The sequence below is a fragment of the Aquila chrysaetos genome, chromosome 25, assembly GCF_900496995.4.
Source record: "Aquila chrysaetos chrysaetos chromosome 25, bAquChr1.4, whole genome shotgun sequence".
Classification (NCBI taxonomy): Eukaryota; Metazoa; Chordata; class Aves; order Accipitriformes; family Accipitridae; genus Aquila; species Aquila chrysaetos.
Window position 1 is genome coordinate 16,419,516 of NC_044028.1, and position 23,770 is coordinate 16,443,285.

Below are 23,770 nucleotides of genomic sequence, written 5' to 3' on the forward strand. Positions count from 1 at the left end.
ATTTATAATGACACAGCTTAATAGAAATTAGGTAATGAAGAGGACTTGCCTTGGAGCAACACACCTCTCATTAAATTCATGCTAGAGTTCCCTCCTGAAAGTGCAATGGGATCTTCATATTCTCATAGCTCAACATCTAAAGGTTACAAAAAATTATCCTAACAGTGTGGCCACTTATTGCTGTTTCTTAACCTCTTACGAGTCATTAAAAAAACCTCACAACATCGTGATTTTTGTACCCCTCTTAAGGTTATACAAATTTAAAAACTTACATACATTTCTCATGTAATATTTATAATAAAGCATTTTAATTAATGTGATATATTTCATAAATAATATTTTTAGAAAAGATGTCTGAAAATGCTTTAAAATATATTGTCTTTTCCAAATTTAGTTCCTTAAGCTCTCCCATTACTGACACCTAGAAACAGCACTAGTCCTGCAAAGCTAATGATCTCAAGCCAACTATAAATGGTCAGTGTTTCTGCACTCCCATCCACCATTTTATCGGGATCTTTATCCATCTTCAAGCATCTGCTGCCCTGGACCCAGGTGGGTGGGCATACAGGCATTTTGTCCTCTGTCCAGCCTTAAGCAGCCAGTTGGAGGAAAAGATGATCTTGTAAACACGGCATTTGTTGATTTATTTTACAGGCAGTGCATTTCATCCAAAATGTGACCATTAAATGTACAACCAAAGGTACCATAGGATATCCCCACGGAGAACCTCACAAGGCATATCTAAACCAGACCAAACCGATGGGTGGAGTCAGGAACAAACCAAACCAAAAGCGCATGAAGCCGCACATGCGAGAAAGACTCGCATTGTTTTGCTATACATGGCATAATGCCACTGACAGCACAGCCAGGTATATGCCCACCCTGACCCTCCCCACCATTAGGCAGATAAAGCAATAAATGCCACTTTTTCACTGCGGTCCCTGTGTTGCAGCAGGGCTTGCTGATGACCTCCTACTCACCTGTATCAGTGGACTGTCATCCCGGCCTCCCGCACAGCGAAAGGTCTGAACGTTGCTGAAACCCCATTCGGGTTTTGCACGACAGAACAGAGCAGACCAGCCTTGCTGAAGCCGGTCCTGGCCGTGTCAAACCTTCTGATGGCTTTGAGTGACTATGACATGTCTCAGGGCAGTCTGTAATATTTTCTTAAGGTTGAAAAATTAGTGACAGTAGATATAGGAACAGCAAACCCCAAACTTTAAGATCAATGCCATAACTGTCAGCTGGAGAAAAATTCACTGATTTAAAAAGTACAGTAAGCTCCCAGTGAATTCTGGAAATTAAATATAGCCAGAAACAAGCAAGGTGTGTACCAGTTTGCTGTGCTCCCATTAGGCCGCCCACACTGCCGAAATATTACTTCTTCCGATGTGAATTGCTCTTTCCACCTCCTAACTTTGCAGTGTGTCACACCGACATGAAGCAGCTGAGCAAATCACCACAGCTTCTTGTATTAAAATGTCTTCTTTCAGCCTCTGCAGTTGTTTGTATCAAATATGACATTTCTCTCGCTGAAGGTCCTGCTTAACATACCCACAACACAAACATGACATTCCCCAGCTTCCCTCCTCCAGAATTGCCCTGAATCATCCACATGTCTAGTGAGACTAATGAAGTGCTTTAGAATCTGAAAGTAAGCAGGAAAGAAGAGTCACAATTTCGGTCTGGGGAGGGAAAATCAGGATCTTCCACATGGAGGAAGGGCAACTATGGAAAAAAGTAGATGGTCAGAGAGAACAGTAAATGGCGACTTTGGTTAAGGTGCAAAGTGTAACGTATGGGACCGCGTTGTACCCCACCATGGCAGAACATCAGTATTTCTAACTTGAACTGTCCTTGAACTGTCATTGCAGCACAAGGGGCTTTTTGACATCTGTAGGCCCAAGGTCTGTTTGGGATATGATGATCCTGCACCACTCTTTAGCTAACTGCCTGAAGCCATGCTTTTCGTGAGCTCAGCTGGGAGCTTCATTCTGCACTGCCTAGGTACTAAAGCAGACACATCCCACATTATTGTAGCTAGAAAATTCTCCAAGCACCAGAACTGCTCCTGGCCACCACTCCCGGAAAAGTGGGGTTTGATTTTCCTCAGAGGGATGTCTAAATGTGAAGTTCAGGCAGACTTTTTCTGCTTAAGCTGAAGATCCACGCTGGCCAGCTAAGTGGCAGAGCAAACTCAGGCTACCCTGTGATTTAACTGCAACCCTGTTCTTTAACATCACCGTGAGTAGAGTGTCTAATACATTGTCTAATCTTCACCCAGATGTAGTTGTCTCAGCAAAATATAATGGTGTCACAAAAGCAACTTTGTACCCTCAAAAGTATTCCTATGGTGTCCTCTCACCACACATCATGAGGAATACTGAGTTCACTTAACTTCCTTGTGTAACTTCCAAGTGTTTTATAAGTGTTCAAATTTATAAATCTTAGCAACTGTTCAGATAAAATATCGTTGTTTGTCATTAACACATTCAATCTTGCATTGCCTACAGAAGCCTCTCTCCTTATTCTCTTACCTGAGGCCTGTCTGCTATAGGCTAAGTGAGATAGCTTGTGGGTGGCATACCCCTGTTTTGCAGCAGCAAGGTTGGTGGTGATGCTAATTGTGCAACATTTTCTTCAACGATTTTCTTTCTTTAACTCTTCTCTTAATTGAGAATTCAGTATGATGTAAAATAATGAGCTCTCAGTCACACCTTTCCTCTGCCCATGCAGCTCCCTCCTCCACAGTAGAATAGGAGGCATAAAAGTACAACAAAGACTTTTCTGGAGCTTTCAAAGCACTTCCAGCAGTAGCTATCTCAAGAATTATAAAAAACATTAGCACAAAAATTCCTATTATAATCCCTGCTTCTCAGGTCTCTTGGGGATGGTGGCACACATGATGTATACTCAAGTTTTCCAAGTGACAGTCAGCCTTGGGCCAGAGGACTGGCGACCACATTCATGGGACTATGGATGGTCCTTCTGGTAAGTGTCACCACCAGTTAATATCTTCATTTTTGAGTTGTTCTGTCAGTCTGTTGGGAGATTGTACGTATCGTCTCAAATTTCCAGGGACATGCATGTGAATTTCCAGCTGCCAAAATGCTGGGAGCAAAAAAACCACCATGGCCATACAATTGTTGAGGTGTAGAGGACAGTTATCGGTGACTGTGCAGCAGCAGCTGTGCGTATCAGCAGGTACATAGCACTTGTAAGTAAACAGCAGCCACAATTACCAACACAGATTGAGCACTCTCATTAAAGTTCAATTTAGGTACATAATTGCCATGGCATTTCAGAGATTTTTAGCTTTTGGGGGAGGGGGGTGGTTTTTAATTAATGTCTCAGCTGAACCTTACAGTGCAACTTTTAACAAAACCGCAGAGGAAGGCGAAGTGCTCCTGGCACCATGATACTTCCTTGTGGATCACGGGGAAAAGACTTGGGAAAACTGACACAACATTCTGGAGACTGATTTTTTTTTTTTTTTTCCTTTCCCATTTATCTTCTAAAAGTCACATAAAAATAATTTGGCCAAGATACATCAACTGTGTTATAATGCTTGCAAGTTTATAAGAAGCTTAACAAGAATAGGAGACTGTGGAGAATAGAAATACCTGCAAACAACATTCACATCCCTCTAGAGGCATCAGCCTCTTTGGATAGCTAGGGAAAATACTTTCTTTTTTTATTTTCTAAATATAGCATATTATTTTCATTCCACCTCAAAGCAGAGACAACAACCTTTGCTAACACCAATAAATAAATACAAATACTTCTTATGCACAGCAGTGCAGGGAATTACTAGTCTTTCCTTCTCCCACTACTATACTGTGTTTCATGGGAGGAGTTACTAACATTTTAGTAACATATTACAAAATATAAATCACATTATATTTAAAATACAGCTTATTTTGTGTATCAGTAATGAATATTTATTGCATATGTTGATGAACTTATAAATATACTGCATTCATATATTTATAATATTTATATAAATATTTATAACAATTCTGTCATAATTGCATAATTATTAATATATTTAAATAATAAGGCATATTGTCTATTAATTTGTCTTCAGTAATCTATTTTATAATTTACTGCAGTACTCAAAATTCAGCATGTTGTTAAATGTCTAGCACGCTAAAGCGCTCATTCGATTATTCTCCTTCATCTTGTGAAAGACAAGAAACCCCGTGTCTCAGAACGGGCATCAGAGGCTCATGGGTCCAGTAAGGCATTACGAGCCCTCTCCGCGCCCACTCATCCCTCCCACGCTCCGAGCCCAGCATCCCGCCCTGCGATGGCAGCTCACCGCGCTGGCTGCTCTCCCAGCCGCAGCTTTGTCCCAGAGCAAACGGCGTATCCCCCGCCTGCAGCCCTCCCCAGGCGGTCGCAGCCCCGGCACAGCAGGCTGGGCTTTAAAGACCAGCAGCTTCTCAGATTTGGTAATCTGCCTTCCAGGGCAACATACTTGCCTATGCAGGACGCTGGGCAAGGTGCAAACATCAGCTCGGTCACAGCTCCCCTGGGACACACGTGAGCAGCCGCAGCATTTTCAGCCCGCAGTGGTGCTCAGCAGCCCGAGGAAGGCCGTGGGGTTCCTCATGCCATGCCAGTGACTGGTAGCAGACCTGGCAAAGGAAGGTCTGAAAGTCAAACGCAGCAAAAACGAGGCTTCTGCCTTCAGCTAACACTGAACTACCGCTGCTGTACAGACTAGAGAGCTACAACCTCCCCTGGCATCGCCCAGAATCGAACACCTGCTTTTAGAAGGGTTAAAAACAAATGCCCACCAGCCTGGTGGAGTTTGGAAACTCTGCACATGTAGGAATTTCCTTCTGCTCCATCTTGGTTCAGGTGACGGCCTGAAGCGTGAGCTTTAAATGCCCCTGAACCAGCAGTGCAAACATCAGCATTATTTACAGCCTTCTGTAAAAAGTACCACTGCAGCATCCCACAAGACAACCTGTCAGAGCACAGAGAATTGTACCACCACTGAAAAGGGGGGCCAGGGAACAGCTTCCCCATGGCCACGAGCCAAAGGGCACGAGTGGAGATCTAGACTGCCATTCATTTCCCAAGTGCCAATAGGAAAACTATTTTTTCTGTTCAAAATGAGGAAGGGCTGCTTGTGATCTACTCAGATGTCCCAGGGTTGAAAATGCACCACTTGGTCCCTGTTACTTTACCCCATTCCGAAGCCATTAGCAAAGCCTCGAGGTTGGTCTGTGCCCTGGCACAAGCCAGGAGTGGGCCAGGGGATTCTCCAGGCACAGGCTTTCAGTGGCTCTGAGGATCAGTGGATGTTGAAGCTCGGCCCCTCTAGAAAGAAAACAAATACAAAAACCTGAGCTGTTTGAGTGACAGAGGAACTTGAGAGCGCAGCTCTAAGCTCAGCTACCAGAGGTACTATAGGTACAGTCCCACCACATCTGGGGCACAGCTGGCACGGAGGGACATTGCTGTTAAAGAGGTCTTCACCTAAGGTAGGATGTAACTCTTACAGGTAGGAAGAGAACCACTCTTCACACTTAAATAACATTTAACCAAGGTCCATAAAAGCTAAAACATACCAGTCGTAATTGTCTCATTATTATGTTTTACCAAATGCCAGACCAAAGGTCACACTGAGAGTCTTCATTCTGTATTTCCTTCTCTGAACCTTTCAGCATTTCTGAGTTAATGATTAGAAATTATCAGAAACTTTCAAGAGAAATTTTTCTCTGTATGTCATTCCCCAGGCACCAGCCAGGCACAGTGAAGCATGTGGTTTCAGCTGGCTTCTTCCTTGATTTTTTTTAGGACCCCAGCTGGAAATGTTTGGAGCTGTTGGAGCTTTTCCACACACTCTGTGTGAGAGGAAGACACTTGCCAGGCTTCCCTGTGCCTGGACACTCACACATAGCACGAGTTTCCTTTCCACTTCCGTGGGAAACCTAAGGGAACTTCATCACCACAGGATTCACTACACTTCCTTCTCATTTGGTTGCATCAGGCAAACAAGTTCAAAAATGACTAGGAAAGGGCTGCCTCCACACACTTCATTGCCATGGGAGTCCCTAAAGGACTTGCTACGCACTGAATTTTGAAATCTTTGAAATGAGCCATTTCTGTTTACTTGAACCATTTTTTTCCCCAGGTTTCTCAGTTCATGAATATGTGTTCTTTTTCAAGTTTTGTCTAATTTGAAATTAGAAACTGTTCCCTTTTCTGCAGATCCTTTGCAGAATGGGAAAAACAGCTTATGCTGAGGGCTCTGTTGATAATGCGTATTTATAAGATAATGCTACTGTGGCTGTATTCTTTCTGTTCTGCATAATTTATATCAATGTTCAATTTGGTTATAGAAAAGGTGAAAGCAAGAAGCAGGTAAAGTGTGTAGCTGACACAGATGATTAAGTTAATCCGAGTTAGTTAGGAAGCCACTGTGAACTATATGTAGCTGGAGCTGATGGGCTGAATGTGAAGTCAAAGGGAGCCTGAATGCAGATAAGCTCTGCAGACAAAAGGAGGAATTCAGTGCTTTTTTTGTAGCCCCATTTCATGCTCAAAAAGCATCTAAACTCCCTGGGGCCGTGAGTTCCCCCCAGCCACATCTGAACCTGAGATCAGTGAGGTAAAGGCTGGAGGAGAGATGTGGAGGGAGGGCAGAAGGCACCAGGGGAGAAACCCAGTCCACGAGCAGGGAGCAGAGCAGCTCCCAGCTGAGCTCTCCTCACCAGGAGACCCAGACAACACTTGCTGGTTTTCCAGCCTGGCATTGGGGCAGTCACTTTTTTTCTTCCACTTTCCTTCTCCTTCTGTCTCTCCATGCTCCTGGTTGGTACTTGCAGGTGTCCTGCCACTGGCTGACCAAGATTGGCTAGCACTGCCTGCACACTCGGGGCGCTGCCCTCAGATGCGATCTCTCCACAAAATGGAAGTGCTGTTTTCTATTCTGGTCAGGCTTTCAGAGACCAGATATAAGCCAGGAATGCTAGAAATGTCCATGAACCAGGAAAGAAGGAAATACAGTATTCTCATGAAGGCATAAAAAACAGAATAGAAACCACCCCTGCAGTTGCATTGTGCAGTCAGTTTCCCGTGGATGCTGGAGAACTTCCACTGGTCCAAAAGACATGTTCTCTGGGGCACTACTCCTTCCAGGAGTTCCTTACTGCTTTATAGATTTTAGCACTTGTCTGCAAGCTCTGAAACGTTTCAAAGGGAAATCAAGAGGTGTTCAACTCTTCAGTCGGAGTGCACCGTGTGTTCACATTAGCACTCTGCCACATGGTTCTCCATGGGATGAAAGTCATGCCCAGCCCCTAGCCCAGCGTCCTGCCTGCATGCCTGAGCATGTGCCAACAGGTCATTTGAGGTAAGATGAGGAGAATGGGTTTGTCACCACTGACTTACCTGCCTAGTTGCATCCTGTGTATGTGTGTCTCTTGGCGTCAGAAATATAACATGAGCTGCTGTCTTAACCCAGCTCTGTCTGCTGGTTTCTCTCTCCACAGTCTGGCATGGGGCTCTTTCACCTGCTGCATGGCGGCCTCCGTTACTACCTTGAACTCTTACACTAAGACTGTCATTGAGTTCAGACACAAGCGCAAAATCTTTGAGCAGGGCTTTCGAGAAGAGCAGAACTTCCTAGACCAGGAAGCCATCAAGTACTTCAGAGAAAGGTCAGTGCAGTCAGTCGCTCGATCAGTGGAGGATTTCACGGACTCTGCTAGTCTCAGAAAATCCAGGCTCTCACCCTTTTCAGCGCATGTGGGTGATGTTTCTGAGATACTTGGAGAAGATGTGTGTTAAACACAAAAGATCCTCCTTGATCTGTTTTTTTCTTAAATTTTGTGATGTCCCAGTGCCTGCCTTTTCTCACATACTCATTAAATACAAAACTCACAAGTCCTTACAGTATGCATCTGATTCATAGGAATTCATAAAAGCTATGCTGCCAATGCAAGCCAATATTCCCTCTCTGGAAAAGTAAAATTGTGGCAATATAACAAATGTTACAGCCATCCTTTCTCAGCACATGTAACAGGCACCTCCCAATAATCCTAATGGCTGCTGAGACATTTTCCAGCCACCGCTAGGCCACTTTGGAGTTGCCATCTTCCACAGTCACACGCCTCCAACCCATCCTAGGCTCGTCCACACGACCCATCCTCCTGAGCTCCTCCACACAAATACAGCGCATACATTATACGCCCTGCAGGAACATCCACACAGTGCCCCCCACACTGCTACCAGGGTCTTAGATGGACTCTGAGAAGTCCTGTGTGAGCCCTGAAGGCCCAGAGAGGCTCCTTCACCCTGCCCCTCAGCGCACACTGCCCACCTGCCACACTGCTGACCCCACGCGCTCTTAGCTGGCCCGTGAGGCTGCACTGGGATACTCGCCACCCTCATTCTTTCGTGAGAAGGTTAAGGCTTTGCTTAAAATTGCACAATGTGAAGAACACACAAATGTTGACCTCGCACAGCAGGGAAGGTGTGATGGACTCCATAGGGGTACCTTTGCGGAATGAGGCGCTGATAAGTACAGAGAATCCTCACCGAAAGCCTATTGCTGGAAATAATGTAAAGATATTTGGGGGGCAGAAAACATAAGGAGGATTCATTCTTGTTCTTCTGACCAATGTGGCAGTTTCTCAGTGATAGGAGAGCGCTGTTGGGAAGCTCTGGAAATGATCAGACACTTCAGTATCAAAGTGAGGAGCTCTACTGAGCAGGAGGAACTAGAGAACTTCCATGCTTATTACTTTGCTTTGGTTACCCAACCTTAACTAACAGTCTCTGTTTTTACAGTTATTCCTCTGCTGACTTCCAAGTTATCACTCCACCTTTCAGACAGTCTGGAAGGATGAGAGAAATGATTCAAACAACCATGACTTTCCTAATTTTGCATTTAGACATGACAGTGAATTTTAAAATATTCTGTGTGTGAGAAAAAAAACCCAAACACAGTGAAGAGGAAATGGTCAGCATGTGCCTCAGGAGAAATCAACACTCAGTGAGGGAAAACAGTCAGCTGAGGGAAAGCAGTCAGCTGAATTAATGAAGTGAGAATTGCAGATGAGAGACAGGCAGAATTGTAAGCCACTGAGTGTGTTGTGTTACATTGGGAAATGCTAAGGAAACTACGTACCACTGCATCCCTTTCTGGAACAGTAAATAGCAAAAAACGTTAATGGCATAGAGGACAGTTATCCTCTTTGTCTCACACAGGTATTGTGCAGTTTGATTTTGATTCCTCTTGCACTCACCATATTACACAACCTCTCCTCCTCCCCCCCCCCCCCCCCCCCCCCATTTTTATATACGTGTAAATCAATACCACATAACACTTTACAATCAAATCCATGTTGGACTAGTTGTAATCTGAGAGACCTTCACCCCAACACGCTAGATAAACAGGTGAAGGGCCCCAAGGAATGACAAAAAGCCGAATGCAGCATCAAGGCTTTTTCAGGTCTCTTGGAAGGAAAGTCAGAACTTACCTACCTACCCCAGCAGGGTATTTAACACACATATGCCCAAGGCAAGTGACAAGTGCCACCTTGGCCAGTACAAACCAATGTGGTTTTTAACTCTTATTTTACACTTATCCTTCAAAACAAGCTCCATACTAGGCAACATGCATATAGAACAGCCTGTTCCCTGTGACTGCTCTGTATACTGGTCAGAGCCACCCTGACCAGTATACAGAGACAATGTTTCATCTCTACCACTGGCTTTATGACTGGACCGTATATTTTGTTCTGTCCTTCCAGCTTCCTTGCTCATTTTGAATTTGTGTGAACAATTCACTTGTCGGTCACATCCTCCAAGCCCCTCCACACACACTTGGCAAACACAGCTCAAGCATGTGGTGTTCCCAAACTTCATGATTATGACTTTCTTTTTTTATATCACATTATTTTAATTGTTGTATCTGAATACCTAATAAGAAGCCCAGAGACAGTGTTACCATGGGATCATTCTAGAGATTTAGAGCTTTGCAGCATTACATCCATTTTTTGTTTAAGTTAGCATATTCATGATCAGCATCACTACTGTGACTTGGGAATACTCTGACACTTCCAGGGGTCCAAGGGTCATCAATTAGCAACACGATGTTGCTACATGCTGTGGGTGCCAGCAGTCCCAGCAAGCACAGAACTTCCCCTGGCTCCGATCTTCCTTTGCACAAATAGAAAATGACTTAAATTCTCTTTCCTTCCTGTGCATATACCCAGGGATACTTCACATCCCCTCCTACTCCTACACCTCCATGTTCCTTTTCATACCTCATAAATAAAACCCTCCAGCCTTTCTTCCTTCCAGTTCCTTTGTACATATCACTACCCTCTTTTCATGTTCCTTTGCCTCAGTACACATCCAGCACCCACTGTACGCACACATCTAGCCTCTGTGTTGACTAGACTTCGTGCAATAGGCAGTTTTCTAAGAGCAATAAATTTCTAGTGAAAGTTAAAGCTTAATCATTATTCCCAACAGCTGCACTTTACCTTCTGGGAGACAGGGAAGAAAAGCGTCAGCCCCATTTTGCCTGATAAAAGTTTTTTGTTGGAATATTCTTCTACAGGCCCCTGCTCCCAGAGAAGAAACTTGCTTTATGAAAAATACTGACAGTAAAATACTGCTAATCTTGCAAGTACTTTGTCGAACACAATATCATTGTATTTCACTTAATTTTAATCGCATGTAACTGCATGTAACAACAGAAGATTTACTAGAGACATATTAGATGAAAGAGCTGAAATGCTCTCTTGAGAGCTCCCAGTTCAAGAAGCGTGCACCACATTCACCACCCAGGGCAGGAGATGCAGGGGATAAGCCACATCAAGGCACGGCTTGCTGTCCTGACCCCCTCCTCCTCCATCGGCTCACCCCAGCCCCTCCCCTAGCATGTCAGCCTTGCACGGTCTGCCTAACTGCTGCTTCTTAACTCCTGTCTCTGCATCCTAAGAACTGCCTCAGCTGTGAAGAACATAGGAAAGACCTTTAAAATGACACGAATATATGTGTACTCCCCAAATGCTGCTCCACAGCCTGGTTTGACTCCACCTTAAATGGCACATATAGTTATCCAGCCCTAAGTCCACACGTAAGCACAACCAAGTCGCAAACAGACAGCTTACACAGAGGCAACCAAATTCTCCGACTACCTGCAACTGCAAAGACACAGACTTTGCCTCTCAACAGCTAAGCATCTTACTGTTTCTATCACTGGGGAAACATTTAAACATCTGCTGAAAAATCAAAGATTCATGGTGTTACATTCAACAATTATTTCCTTCCCAGGCCTGGGATACTTTGAAAAGTCCACACAAAATAGACTCTGTAGTTCACACCATAAAATCAAAAGATATTATAGCTCTTCAGATATAAAAGATATGATAGCTCTCAGAGTAACTCTAAGCAGAACAGGTAAATGATACAGGCTTGGAGGTATCATTCATATATTAAGTGTTCTAAAAAATTATCAGTAGAATTATCTGCAACATGTCAGCTTTCAGTCTTTGCCCTATTATTGGTTGTCCTCCCTTTTTCTCTGGTTTTCCTTTGAACTGAATATTTGTCTACATCTTTTGCTTATCTTTTTAAATATTTTAGGTTTTTAGGTGTCAATTACTAATAAGTATCTCCCTTCCTTCCCTCTCAATTTCCCTTTCTTCTCTGTTTCACATGAATACTCTTGCCCCTTTGATCTTGAGCATGGTCAATTGCCTACAGTTCACGCCAGCTAGCAGAGGAGGAACCCTCTACTTACCTTTCTGCTTCCTTTGCTCTGAGGATTCTTACAGATAAGTCGAAGGGACAGGGATTCTTTGTTATCTCCTACATAGTCTGATATGCTATATGTGACAGTCAGCTGAAGGAATGTCAACGTGCCGGGACCTTCTCCTCTTCCACTGCCCAGCTGTTTGGCTTCTGTAATGCCCTGCAGCACACAGATAGCAGCTCCAGGACTGCTGTCCCTTTGCTACTGCCTGCTGCCACGGAGATGTAGCTGCTCCACAGTGGGGTCATGCCATGACATCCCACACTATCCTCCCTACCCCGCACAAGCGTACCTGTAAGGCCATAAGAAAATGAGATCCACAAGCAGGGGCCTGGGGAAACCCTTCCAGTGCAGCACTAACTTCAGTGCACCCAGACTATCAAATCTTCAGCTTTCTTAGAGTAACATCTAATAAATGCGCAACCATCTAGTCTGGGGGTTCTAAAAAGGCAGTGAAAGGAAGGCAAGATGGAAATCGGTAGCAGACGTAGCAGTTTTAGCAGCTTTGCCCATATGACTGTGTAATAATTAGGACATACTGACAAGAATTGCGCTCATTTAGACCAACTGGCTACACCGATACTATAGTCACATCCATTCAGGCAAGGGACAGTGCAGCTAGGTTATTCACATTGAATGTCTTTCCCAAGTTTGTCCCCAGCTTCTTGCCTTCCTTTTTTCACGTATTAAAAAATCCCCTTTCAGCCACTCCCCATCACCCTTCCTTGCTCCCAGAACTCTGGTGGACTTTGCTTTCAGGTAAAGAACAAAAACTTTCCTCTCCGCTTCTTTGGTATGCTGGAGGAAAGGCAGAAAGTGTTAGTGGGGCAGATGGAGACCCTAGGGCAATAGTCACCACTGCCAGAACAAGGACGGTTGTAGCTACGGGGAGGAAGATCTGGGGCAAGGGAACATAGAGGCTTGGGGTGAGAGTATGTGAGGATTGGAGCCTGGGGTCAGGGATAAGGGGTCTGAAAGGGTGGAAATCAAATGCAGGTCAGATCCTTGTGGACAGCTAGTCACTGCCTTGAGCAAGGAATAAAGTTAGTGAAGTGATACAAGAAAACTTGAATTCCCCATTGCCCTCTTTTACTGTTGACAAGAGGAGAAAGAGTAGCAGCTTTTGGAAATGCATCCATGCCTTTCCATCCATGTGTGAGGGCAGGGGTGTGGAGTCCCATTGGAACTGAAGCCACTGCAGACTGGGGTAAGGAGGTTAGCCCGCCCCAGCACCCGTGGGAGCGGGGACCCTAGAGATCAGCATAGCCTTGTCTCCAGTCTGATATCCAGCCTTTTGCTTGCTGTGAAGCAAATCTCACTTATTAGATGCTGTTAAACCAACAAACAAATTCAGCAAGTAAATCTGGAAGATTCAGCCTTCCACAGTTCACTCATCCATAGCACAGCATTTGCCAACTTGCAGCTGTCCATCAACACCCATTGTGGCATTGCAGCTGATTTCACAACATTTTTCTTGCTGACTGAGCCCTTACTCTGATCTGCAAAACCAACCCAACATCAGGCAGATGCTACTGGTGAAATTCTAGAGTGAACTGAGTTCAAACTGCCATTGATACCAGTGCAGACAAAATGTCTCTGCAGACATAGAAAATGCAGGTTTGAAGTGCTAGGAGCAGTCTGAAACAGACAGTGGGACCAAAGCTGTTGCAGAGATAATAAATCAGGACCATTCCCAACCTTATGAGAATCAGAACTTTTCAAATCATCATTCGTATACGCTATTTGTTCCTTTTTTGTACATTTCTCTAATGCATCTTACTCACAGCTTTCTTTCTCTAACTCCATTGTACTCATATAAGATGTTGTGCAGATCATAACAATGCTTTCCAAAGACATGCCAACCTTTTGCTCTGATTTCCTCCTTGGTCACCTAAATATCTGAACAGGTTTTAAGCTACTGACCTACCATACTTCCCATTTACAGAGTCAGTATCTTTTCACATGGACATCAATAAGAATTTCCAATCTGACTATTCACCTTTCATTAGCACGCAGGGATGAGTGTAACGTTCTGCCTTGGATTTATTCTGTACTTTATTCTGCAACACAGGAAGGTTTATCCGCAGAGCTGTTCCTTCTGGAAAATTACACGGACTGGCAGTTAAATGGTGTAGCACTAGCAACATACCCACTTCCAACACACACGTACTGTACAGTGCTGTTAGTCCCCGACGCTTAGATTCATCCTGAAGAGTGAAAGAGTGGGAGAGACGCAGCCCTGAGCCCCTCATTTCTATTCCCCATGGCCTCTTTACATGAGCTTTCCCCTGAGAGGGGCAAAGCCAATGGAACCGAGTCCTTCCTGAGACCATTACGATCTCCATAATGGGCCTGGCTGGCTATAGAGGGAGGAGCCCAGGTATGTTGTACTCCTATTGATTTTGACCCTTCCATTTCTGTACATGTGGGAGCAGCCTTTGTTTCTGTTAAAGGTGCTACTTCTATATTCTCTTTTCCAGGACTGAGGAGGAGAGGGCTGAGGCTGGGGACCTGAGGTTACAGTGCCTCCATAGCTGCTCCCCAAATAGTAAGTGACCATGGCTCGAATATATCCGATACACAATGGCTTGTACTGTCCCCACGCTGGCTCCTTGGGGTTAAGAATAAGGTTTGGAGTAGGAAGCTGTGGAAACAGAGGTTTGTAACTTTCCCAGACAGCGTTGCCCAAATGATAATCAACTCGCATACGAACAGTAAAAAAATTCTCCAGGATTCAATTTAGGATGTGCCCATATCCTATAATTTGATGTTATCTCAAGAAGCTGTGACTTCATAGTACTTTAAAAATATGCTCTAATTTACACCTGTATAACTTTCATTATCACTACCTTTTTTCATCTATATTTATCACCAATTCATGATGATGCATGCTATTGAATATAAAAATGACTGAAAGCAGCTTCGGTAGACAATAATGTTAGCATAATTAATGCCATTTCTTGCACTTACTTACTCAGAAAATTGCTATGCTTTTATTCAGTGCTTGCAAAAATTCTTACTTTAAGCTATGGGAATCAGTGGTTCAATGTACAGAGCAATATTGGAGCATGGCTCCTGCCCTGCTCTGAATACTATACTTTTCCTTTACTCTCCAGGAAAGATGTGTGCCGTTTCATGCATCTATTTCCTTGCAAAGAAAGCAAATGATTCTTCAGTCAGCAGGAGGGAGACTTGGGAAAGCGACTTGCTGACTCTGCGCTATTAAATTTTGGAAACCTCATAGCATTTTGCTGCCTCTGTCTTGCTGAGATGCACGTCTCAGCCACATACTTATTGAAGCTTGATGTCCATAAACCTAATAATTGAGGGTCCTGATCCCCCATCAGACCTGCTGGAACAGCTCTCCAGTCCCATGTCACTGCAGGTGGTCTCCTCGCAGGCATGATAGTGCTAGCACTGCTTTCCAGCTCTGTTTGTCATCAGCTCACTTGGTAACTCCTGCTCCTTAAAAATGTCATGTCAGTTATGGACCTTTCCACAGGCAGATCCACATCCTTTATTTTCACAGGCCTGAAAATGTCAATTAGTACAAAATTGATCTGGGTCATATTTCCCAAGAAAATTCCCTACCTGCCAAGCTACTGGCTAGTGCTCAAATGTGCTTATTTCATTATGAAGACTGTCCAAATGTCTTTGTTTCAAAGAACAAATAACAATTCTTGACATTAGGTGTTCTAAGGAATAGAAACAAGGCTCTATTGGTCCTACAGCCAGCCCTGCCCCGGTACTTCAATTTAAAGGACACATAGCTTACCTCCATAGCTGTGCTGACAGTGCTGTAAAAGCAAACTGCAAACAAGAAGTCCGGTATCAGGTTAAAGTACAGTGTCCATTCTTTGATATTGCATCAGTTTCAGCTTCACATCAGTTACCTACTGTAATGAAATCAGATCAATATTAATAAAGTGACATGAGTGAAGTTCTGCTCTCAGTTCACAGTTTACTTACGAATCCAACTTAAGCTTCAGAATCTTTGTTATTCATGCTTATCAGGGAGGAAAAAACAGTAGTTACTGCTGCTCAGAATGGCACAAAGCCTCACAACCTTCCGATAAAAGTCTCCTTCCTGGAACAAGGCCCATTATGCCATGACTGGCCTGTACCTGATCAGAGGATTCTCCTTAATGTTGTTTCTAGCTTCATATACTCCCAATCTTTGTTGCATTACCCATGCAACAGGCTCATGGCCAGCAGGGAATTGTTAACGGCAAGAGAAGGACATGGGAAGTGCTTTGCTAAAGTCAGAGCAGCCACAAAGGTTTCGGTGGCCCTTTGGTTATCCAGGGGCCTGCCTGCATGAACAAAGAGGGCACATCACCCAGAACAGACCAAATCCTCACCGTTGCTTGGTCAACTCACCCCCTGCACTCCACTAGCGGAGTAAATGCTGGCAGATCATTTTGAGCACTTTTTGAACTCTTCATGCAGCGGTGGTCCCGTACCAGTAGGACACAAGGACGTATCACCAGAAGTTATTCCGGCTGCTCGCTTCAACCAGCATTTCATTCCTTGGAGGACTTGTCAGCTGCCCTCACTTAGAAATGCTCTGGGGCTGTTCTAATTTGAACCAAACAGCATATAAGGAATACTCGCTCTTCCTCAGACATCATGCTTTTTTCTGTCTTTCCACAAAGACAAAACAGGTCATCTGGTCCTTGTTGAGAGGCAAAGATTTTGGGGGAGTGTCACTGTAAAGTGAAACACTAAAAACTTTAAATAAAAGAACAAGACTGAGCAGTTGTAGAAGACAAACACCAACTGGCCAGTTGATTTTCGAAAAGAGAATATTAAAGGTCTGCGAGCAGCCCAGGTCACTGTGAGAGCACAGGTAGCACAAAGGGCCTTATGCCAGGCCGGGACCAGGGGAGGTTCCTCTGTTGGTGAGACTAAGCTATCCATTTTGACAAGTGGCCTGAAATTATAAATTTCATCAGAAGGTTGATTCCAGAGGAGTCTTGATTGGGGCAATACAATATTCAGTCTTGATAATTCTGTATTAAACCATTTAATGTTCATCACTAAACTATAATTTTCCTTTAACAGGGTTTAAACTTGCCTGAGCTGGGCTAAGAACAGCATCAGGGAGGTCTAGCTATAAATTGGCATCCTCTGCTCTCACCAAGCTACCTTCCTGTGCAAACATATGGCACTGGCCCCTATACATTTAATATCCCCAGTCATGTTTTTTTCATACCAAACTTGGCATTTCCATTGCAAAGTTCTAAACACTCTTAATAGTCTATTTGCTCTCATTTTTTACTTTGGAGGTCTCAACTTTTGCTTTCAGAAGTGCAGGGCTGGGAGATCTCAATGCACCAGTTGTGCACAGTCACTACACAAAGACAATAGAAGAAGTTTCACATCAGGATTTCTTTTGTTATTGCAGTTATTTATTACCAAGAAATGCTCACTGTTATTAGGCTCCAGAGCAGTTGTACCTGATTTCAGACATCTATATGTCCATGCCACTTCCACCTTCTCCTCCAGTCTTCTCCCACCACTAGGCATTAATATGATGAGCCTGCTGCTTCGATCAATGTGCCTGGGACCCCCAGGGCAGATGGGAGAGGTATGGATGATAAATGTAGAACAAGGGGTAAGAGAGAGGTGGGAGAAATGTCACAAAGGACAAGGAGGGACAGGTATGGTGGCAAAGCTAAAGAGGAGACGGGTAGCTCAGAAGAGCCAAGAGCTGAGCAGGAAACAGCATATACTTACTGTCTGTGGCTAAAAGCCTTGGTTGTTGTTTGAGGCAGATAAAACCGGGGTCCGGGGTACCAGCTTTTCTCATAGAAAACTGAAAGACTATTCAAAATGAATTCAGCATTAAAAAAATAATATAGTCACTGTTTTGGCAGTGTGGGCATTTTAGGAGGTCCACCTGACAAAGAGGAGGCCTTCAAAAAAAAAAAAAAACATTTATTCTCATATCATCACCCTGCAGGCATTTCCCCTGGGTCCATCCCACAGCTCTTCTACCATCCTCCCACCCCTGGCTGTCTACAGTAAGATGTATGCAACCAGCCCCTCAGTGCTTCACTGTAAAGCACGTTGTCATTTTTTTCTGTTCAAACAAGATCATCAGAAGAACTCTAGATTTAAAACATGCTGGAAATTATTCATAAAAAAAGAATATCCACTGTTTTTAATTGGTCTCAAGTGCCACAGAAGGGAAGTGGTGCTGGATTTGCAGGCAACTTTCAAATGTCTCTATATTCAGTGCTACAAAAAGTCTATTGCACAAGCTCAGCTGGAGAGGGCAAGGCACAGACGGCAGACAAGGTCACTCTGACAACGGGGAACATGCTTTATATGCTGAGCAGCACGGGGCTGGAAGGAGGCAGACAACAAGGGCTTGACGCATTTGAAGTGTCGCTCAAAGTTGAGTCAAGGTTTCTCCTTGTGGAGGTACCTGACAGCTGCAATCACCTTCCTATTTCATGTCAGCATTGATTTCAACTCCAGGTCTTGCAATTCTTCCTGTAATTTATTCAGTTCATAGTGATTCACTACATAAAAACAGGTGGAAAAAAATCCCCTCTGATAAAGCACCATGGTTACAGATCTAAAATCCAGCCTTGCTATATTGAAAGCGATGGGAATTTCATTCCTGTCTTCAGGCAAACCCTTGCCCACTAGGAAATTCCAAAGTTATAGGTCTCAGTTCTTTCCTCATTTACTTCTGCTAAAATCCAGACTGACATTTTGCTTTAACAAGCTTGAGATTGCTTCTTAAGCAACCAGCTCCTCTGCTTCTGAGATAAGCATGGTGATAAAAGTAAATTCAGTCCCATGTTTAGCACTGCAGCCAGTGAAAATTAAAGGGTGGAAAAGAAAAGCAAAATAAAGTGATAGTTTATAATAGTTTTTTGTTTCCTCCAGTGCACAGGTGAATTGGAAATGGTTTTTATATAAATCTCAGTGAGATTAGTTATGAAACGTGTTTTCTGCCACTCTTTTAAATTGCATCTTTCAATAAATGTTCCATCTCCTACAGCTAATCCTGGATTTATGCAAAAAAAAAACCCAAAACCAAACCACCCAAACCACAAAACACCACAAAAAAGCCAACCCTGTCCAACACTGCTAAAGATGTAAAATGAAGTGTTTCAGATTGTATATGCACCCAAATAGCCTTTAGGTTACTGTGCATATTATATTTTCCCCCCAGAAAGTAGGTAGGATTGTTACTCACTTAATGTTCAGATAGTTTTACACAGTAGATATTTGAGGACAAGTACATATATTTTTAACAAAAAAGTTACAACATGCGTTTTGATTTTACTTGCCGTAAAATGGGATTTGCTCGTCAGAGCAAGTTTCCTACACTTTGCTAGAGCAAAAAGGATTTCCTGAATGTGGGGTTTTGTAGTGAAGATTAAGGAATGCCTGAGATTTGGCTCTGATTTAAATAACCAGTAATTTTGTGTTCTTTGGGCCAGAAGATCACCCTTTTCCACTCCTCCTCTCAGTCCCAGAGCAGCCCACAAACCAACAGACAGCTCTCGCCCCATCTGCCTGCTCCCCGGGGCGTAGGGACGCTCTCCTTCAGCCAGAACCTCTGGCTCTAGAGCCTCACAAGTTTACCAGGTCTTGGAGTCTCTCTGACGAGAAATGAACAATCAATCAGCTTCACCTGTGCCAAATTCCAACTTTCTGAACACCTCCACAAGCCATCATTCCTTGCTTTCAGGAGAGACCAAGAAACAGCAACTCAATTTACAAAGGCAACACAACAAAGATGCCCGGCTCCGGGCTTCCCCTGCTCCCACAGCCCACTCTTCCGAAGGCCTGAGCTACCGACTCTGACTTATGCCAAGAAGGGGTAGCAATCCATCTGAGCCAGAGGGCTGCAAGGACACTGTTTTTCCTTTAAAAACCTTTTTATTTATGAGGGACTCTCCTGCAACAGGCACTATAAAGTTAGTACGGAAGGGGACAGCCCAGAGGCTCCAATGGAAGCAAGATGGGGCTCAGAGGGGAGAAAAGTGAAAGGACAAAGGGAAACGGGGGGGCGAAATAAGTTCTTTTCATAGTTAGGCAAAATCACTAAATCACAGAATAACAAAGAGTGGACAGGGCCTCTGGAGGTCTCTAGTCCAGTCCCTTGCTCACAGCATGTCCATTAGACCAGGCTGGATGAGGCTGCTTAGTTCCTTGTCCAGTTGAGTTCTGAATACCTGCAAGGATGGAGATCCCAATACCTCTCTTGGCCTTTGTCCCAGTGTTTGAACACCCTCAGGGTGAAAAAGCTTTTCCTTATATCTAGTTGGCAATTCTTGTCTTCCACCCCTGTTCAGCCAGTTTATGAAAGCAAGGCACTTCTGGGGAAGGGTGCTCCCTCTGACATGTGTGTTCTTGTTTTCTCTCCTGCCTTTTATATAACTCATTTTATGCTTCTTTTTTGGCTCTGTTTTTATGCAGTAGCTCTGTTACTGTCTGCTTTTCCAATTATAAAAACTCTAAATTTGATTTAAACCTGATAATTATTCTGTGCTCTACCAAAGGCCTTAACTAAACCTATTAAAGCCAATAGGTGTGAGGCATGCTCATTAGGACCTTAAAAATTTGGCGTTTAATTGCATCCAGCACTGAGAAAGGTGTAGGGAGGTGGAAAAGTGAATATGTAGCTAATTCAAGCCACTGGTAGTAACAGGCCAGGACTTCATGCACTAGAACTCATATAACCCATCCAGACCAGGATTTTCTGCTGTCTTCCACCACAAGAGGAATATGAATATACCAGATGCACAAGAATACTCAGTTGGTCACTGGTATTGCTACAAAAGTTTGTCATGTCCTTTGGCTGTTAGAAATCCTGAATCATGATCTGCACAGTGCATATGTTTCTGCTCCCCTTCAAGGTCAAGGCGTTTCTAACTGCATCCGCTGCCCATCAGGACAATTCCAGTCTACAGGGGTACATCTTCCTCTCTTGCCATCAGTCTCGCCAAACTAAGCAAAATTTAGCCATAAAAAGCATTGGGATCTCTCCTGCCCGGCAGCAGCCAGCAGAAAAGTACAGGAGACAATATTTGGGAGGGGTAGTCTGGTATCCCCTGCAGCTGGCATTTCCAGCCACCTAAAATAGCTGGTCAGCCCCGTACACAGTCTATAGCTTGGGGGGGGGGGAAGAAAAGTCCTTAACACACCGTGCTGTATAAAAGAAATGTCCTATAATACCACCACGGGAACAACGATGTCATTCTGTGCTGCCCGTCTGGTTTTATCTTGCCTGTTTATTTATCCCCTAATTCACTGGGTAACCGTGCAGAGCTACCAGGAGACTAATGTGTGGGGCTCCAGGGTGAAGGCAGGTCTTCACACTTTGCAGGGATGATCAAGGGCAGGTCCTGTGGCAACCTGCAAGCCAGGCTTTATCCTTTTGTGTTCTGACTGGAATTTGTCACAGTCAGTACGTCAGTAGCTTTCTTCCCTTCCTGTCCTTCCCCAGCAGCAAATCCTTGGTTCTCGCAGAGGCGTTTGACTTTTGGGAAGGAGAACACTGACACGCCAGTGGTCATCACACTGATGATAGCTGACGAATGCTTACTTAGCACCAGGGAGGAACCAGGTGCTGAATTTATGTGCCTTATTCTCAAACACTTGTTCTTGGTCATGAGAAGCAGAGGGTTTTATACAGACATGAGAAGCAAATCAGCCTATGGGGAAATACAGTTACGGGAAACAGGCTTAAAATGGTCCCAGAATAAGGCCTAAAACTGTCTTATAAGCCTTTAGCCCAGTCCAGAGGAAAAAGTGTGTTTGTCTTTCTTTAGGGCTTCACAACACCCAGCTCTAAATGTCACTAGCACGCAGAGGAACAGGAGTGACCATAATGCTCAGAAAATACCCCCATTCGCTACGTCAAGCTCTTCCAGTGACACATCAAGCAGCTCTTCACTTTCATCAGAACCAACCAGCCAGATCTCCATGGTTCAGGATCAAACCCTGCTGGACATCGCCTCCATCACTAGATTGGCCCCGGGAGAATCACCAAACCCTCAACCATTTGAGCAAAGAGATAAAAATTTAGCAATATCGTGTTCCAGCCCACTCGGAGCAAGGACTATTCCAGCATCTTGCCCAGCCAGCCCCAGGCTCAGTCTAAGACCCAGCTCAGCCAAGCCACAGCAATACTCTGACTCCTCTCCGGTCAGTCCAGGGATCAATGCAACTTCCTTCTACACCTTTTGTCCTCACACAGCACAAAACATACAAGCTTCAGCATCAGATCACACACTTACCCCAACCAGGAAAAGCACAAGGCCTCCAGCAACAATGACTCCTGAAGATAGTTCCCAGTCTCCTGGCTATTCTAAAACTGGATTAAAGAATACAGGAAAGGGTTTTGAATCAGATCTGGAAGATCCTGATCATGAAAGGTACGTATCTGGACCATACATATGTTTAAGTCCTCAAATGACTCAACTTGGTATAGGGTCATTAAGAGCCCCTGATAAAAAAAATTTAAATATTTTTTGTGATTTAGGTATTCCCAGTGTGTTTTCCAGTAACTACCCTGTGCTCCCACTAAACGTATTATCCAAGAAGCAAAATACCATATTTTCCATACATTCATTTAGCTCTCCAGACCTGATTACAGACCATCCCTGGGCCAGGTTGTCAACCTCAGCTCCTCCAACAGAGCACAGTTTTCAAGTGCCGCATTTCCTTCCAAATGAGAAAGCACATCTCTCCCTATACTAGCAGAGGGAAACTCTGCTGTTAGGATGAAGCCTGACAGCTAAGAGCTGGGGATGGTATTCAGTGACACGGCTAGTATCTCCCTTCTCAAACCTCAGGCTCCGTGGTCCGACCCCAGGCAAGCTGGGTTGATTTCACTCCTCTGAGCCTCTGAACTCCACACTGTGTCTGCCACTTCTTTCCTTGGCAGGATATTTGTAACTGCGAAAGAATTCCAAGCCATGGAGAAAGAACTAGAGGATGTAAAAGAAGAACTGAAATGCCTGAAGTGGAAAGTGAGACACATTGGTGAGACTGTGCAGCCCTTGGCCGAAGACAGCAAGCGTTACAACGGCTATACCCTGACGGAGCTCAAGGCAATGGTGCAGTTTGAAGACGACCCTTACAAGGCTGCACACAAGATCCTAACCGCGCTCTTCAGCGATGTCTACTTGCTACAGCACTCAGTCACTGAACAGGCCTGCAACTCCCGATCTCTGCCCAAGCCCAAAATAGACCCAGAGCTGTACACGGTGTACTGTGACATTCTGAAAAGCATATTCCCTGGAATTAGCAGCCAGACCTTGAGGGAAGAGACACAACACGTGCAGAAAAGCAACCAGAAAGAAGTGCAATAACACCAGAGCCCACAAGGTGTTCTGCAAAGTGAGAAGTCTCCGATGATTTTAGAGGGCTGAACTGTGGTACGTACCGTTGGTTGAGTCTATCCCTTTTAGGTGTGAATCATCTGTAAAGATTTTGGTGAGCTCTGAGCCCTTCATGCCACTTGCCCAGTGAGACAGGGTGGGAAGGCATTCTGCATACTTCCCACATTTTAGAAAAAAATTGCCCCTTTAATGTCTCTTTCAATATATGGACATTTCTTTGTTTCCAGCAACTACAAATGCTGACAAAAGAATCCAGAGAAGGCATTGTATGTCCAAGCAAGGGCCTTTTCCCAGCCCCAAACAGACCAACCAACCAGCATCTGAGTAGTTTCTATTTTCTAGAGTATTTCATTCATTAAATGACATTACTTGTTAGAAAATTGTGCCTGTTCTTTTCTTTTTTTTTTTTTTTTCCCTCAAAACGCTTTGCACATCAATCAACAATGATAACGAACACACACTGGGATGAGACCCAGGCAGCAAACCACCCTCCTCTGCCCATCCGTACCCTGGGCTGCTCGGGCAGAACACCAGCAGCTGCAGCGCACCCAGGCAGGTCTCCATTCCGGGTAACTGGGGGCCAGGGCGCAAGGGTGCGCAACGTGCC

At 44.3% G+C, this 23,770-nt stretch overlaps 1 protein-coding gene and 1 long non-coding RNA gene across 5 annotated transcripts in view; one reads left to right on the forward strand and one right to left on the reverse strand.

Annotated features, from left to right (window-relative positions):
* The window catches only part of GSG1L (GSG1 like), a 60,110-nt gene extending 36,567 nt beyond the window's left edge, over positions 1 to 23,543 (forward strand). For 2 of the 4 annotated variants that reach the window (XM_030002519.1, XM_030002518.1), the window contains 4 exons: positions 2,880 to 2,991; positions 7,509 to 7,676; positions 21,589 to 22,194; positions 22,707 to 23,543. In XM_030002519.1, the coding sequence (XP_029858379.1) occupies positions 2,880 to 2,991; positions 7,509 to 7,676; positions 21,589 to 22,194; positions 22,707 to 23,133 (1,313 nt within the window). In that variant the 3' untranslated portion in view covers positions 23,134 to 23,543. Of the gene's footprint in view, positions 1 to 2,879; positions 2,992 to 7,508; positions 7,677 to 14,268; positions 14,337 to 14,904; positions 15,729 to 21,588; positions 22,195 to 22,706 lie in introns of those variants that run through there. The other 2 variants (XM_030002521.1, XM_030002520.1) reach the window with 2 other exon arrangements.
* LOC115336047 lies at positions 4,103 to 15,677 on the reverse strand. The gene is made up of 3 exons (XR_003921599.1): positions 15,564 to 15,677; positions 5,199 to 5,331; positions 4,103 to 4,640 (listed from the first exon to the last, which is right to left on the reverse strand). It is a non-coding gene; the product is annotated as an uncharacterized LOC115336047 (long non-coding RNA).
* Positions 23,544 to 23,770: the final 227 nt, after the last annotated feature.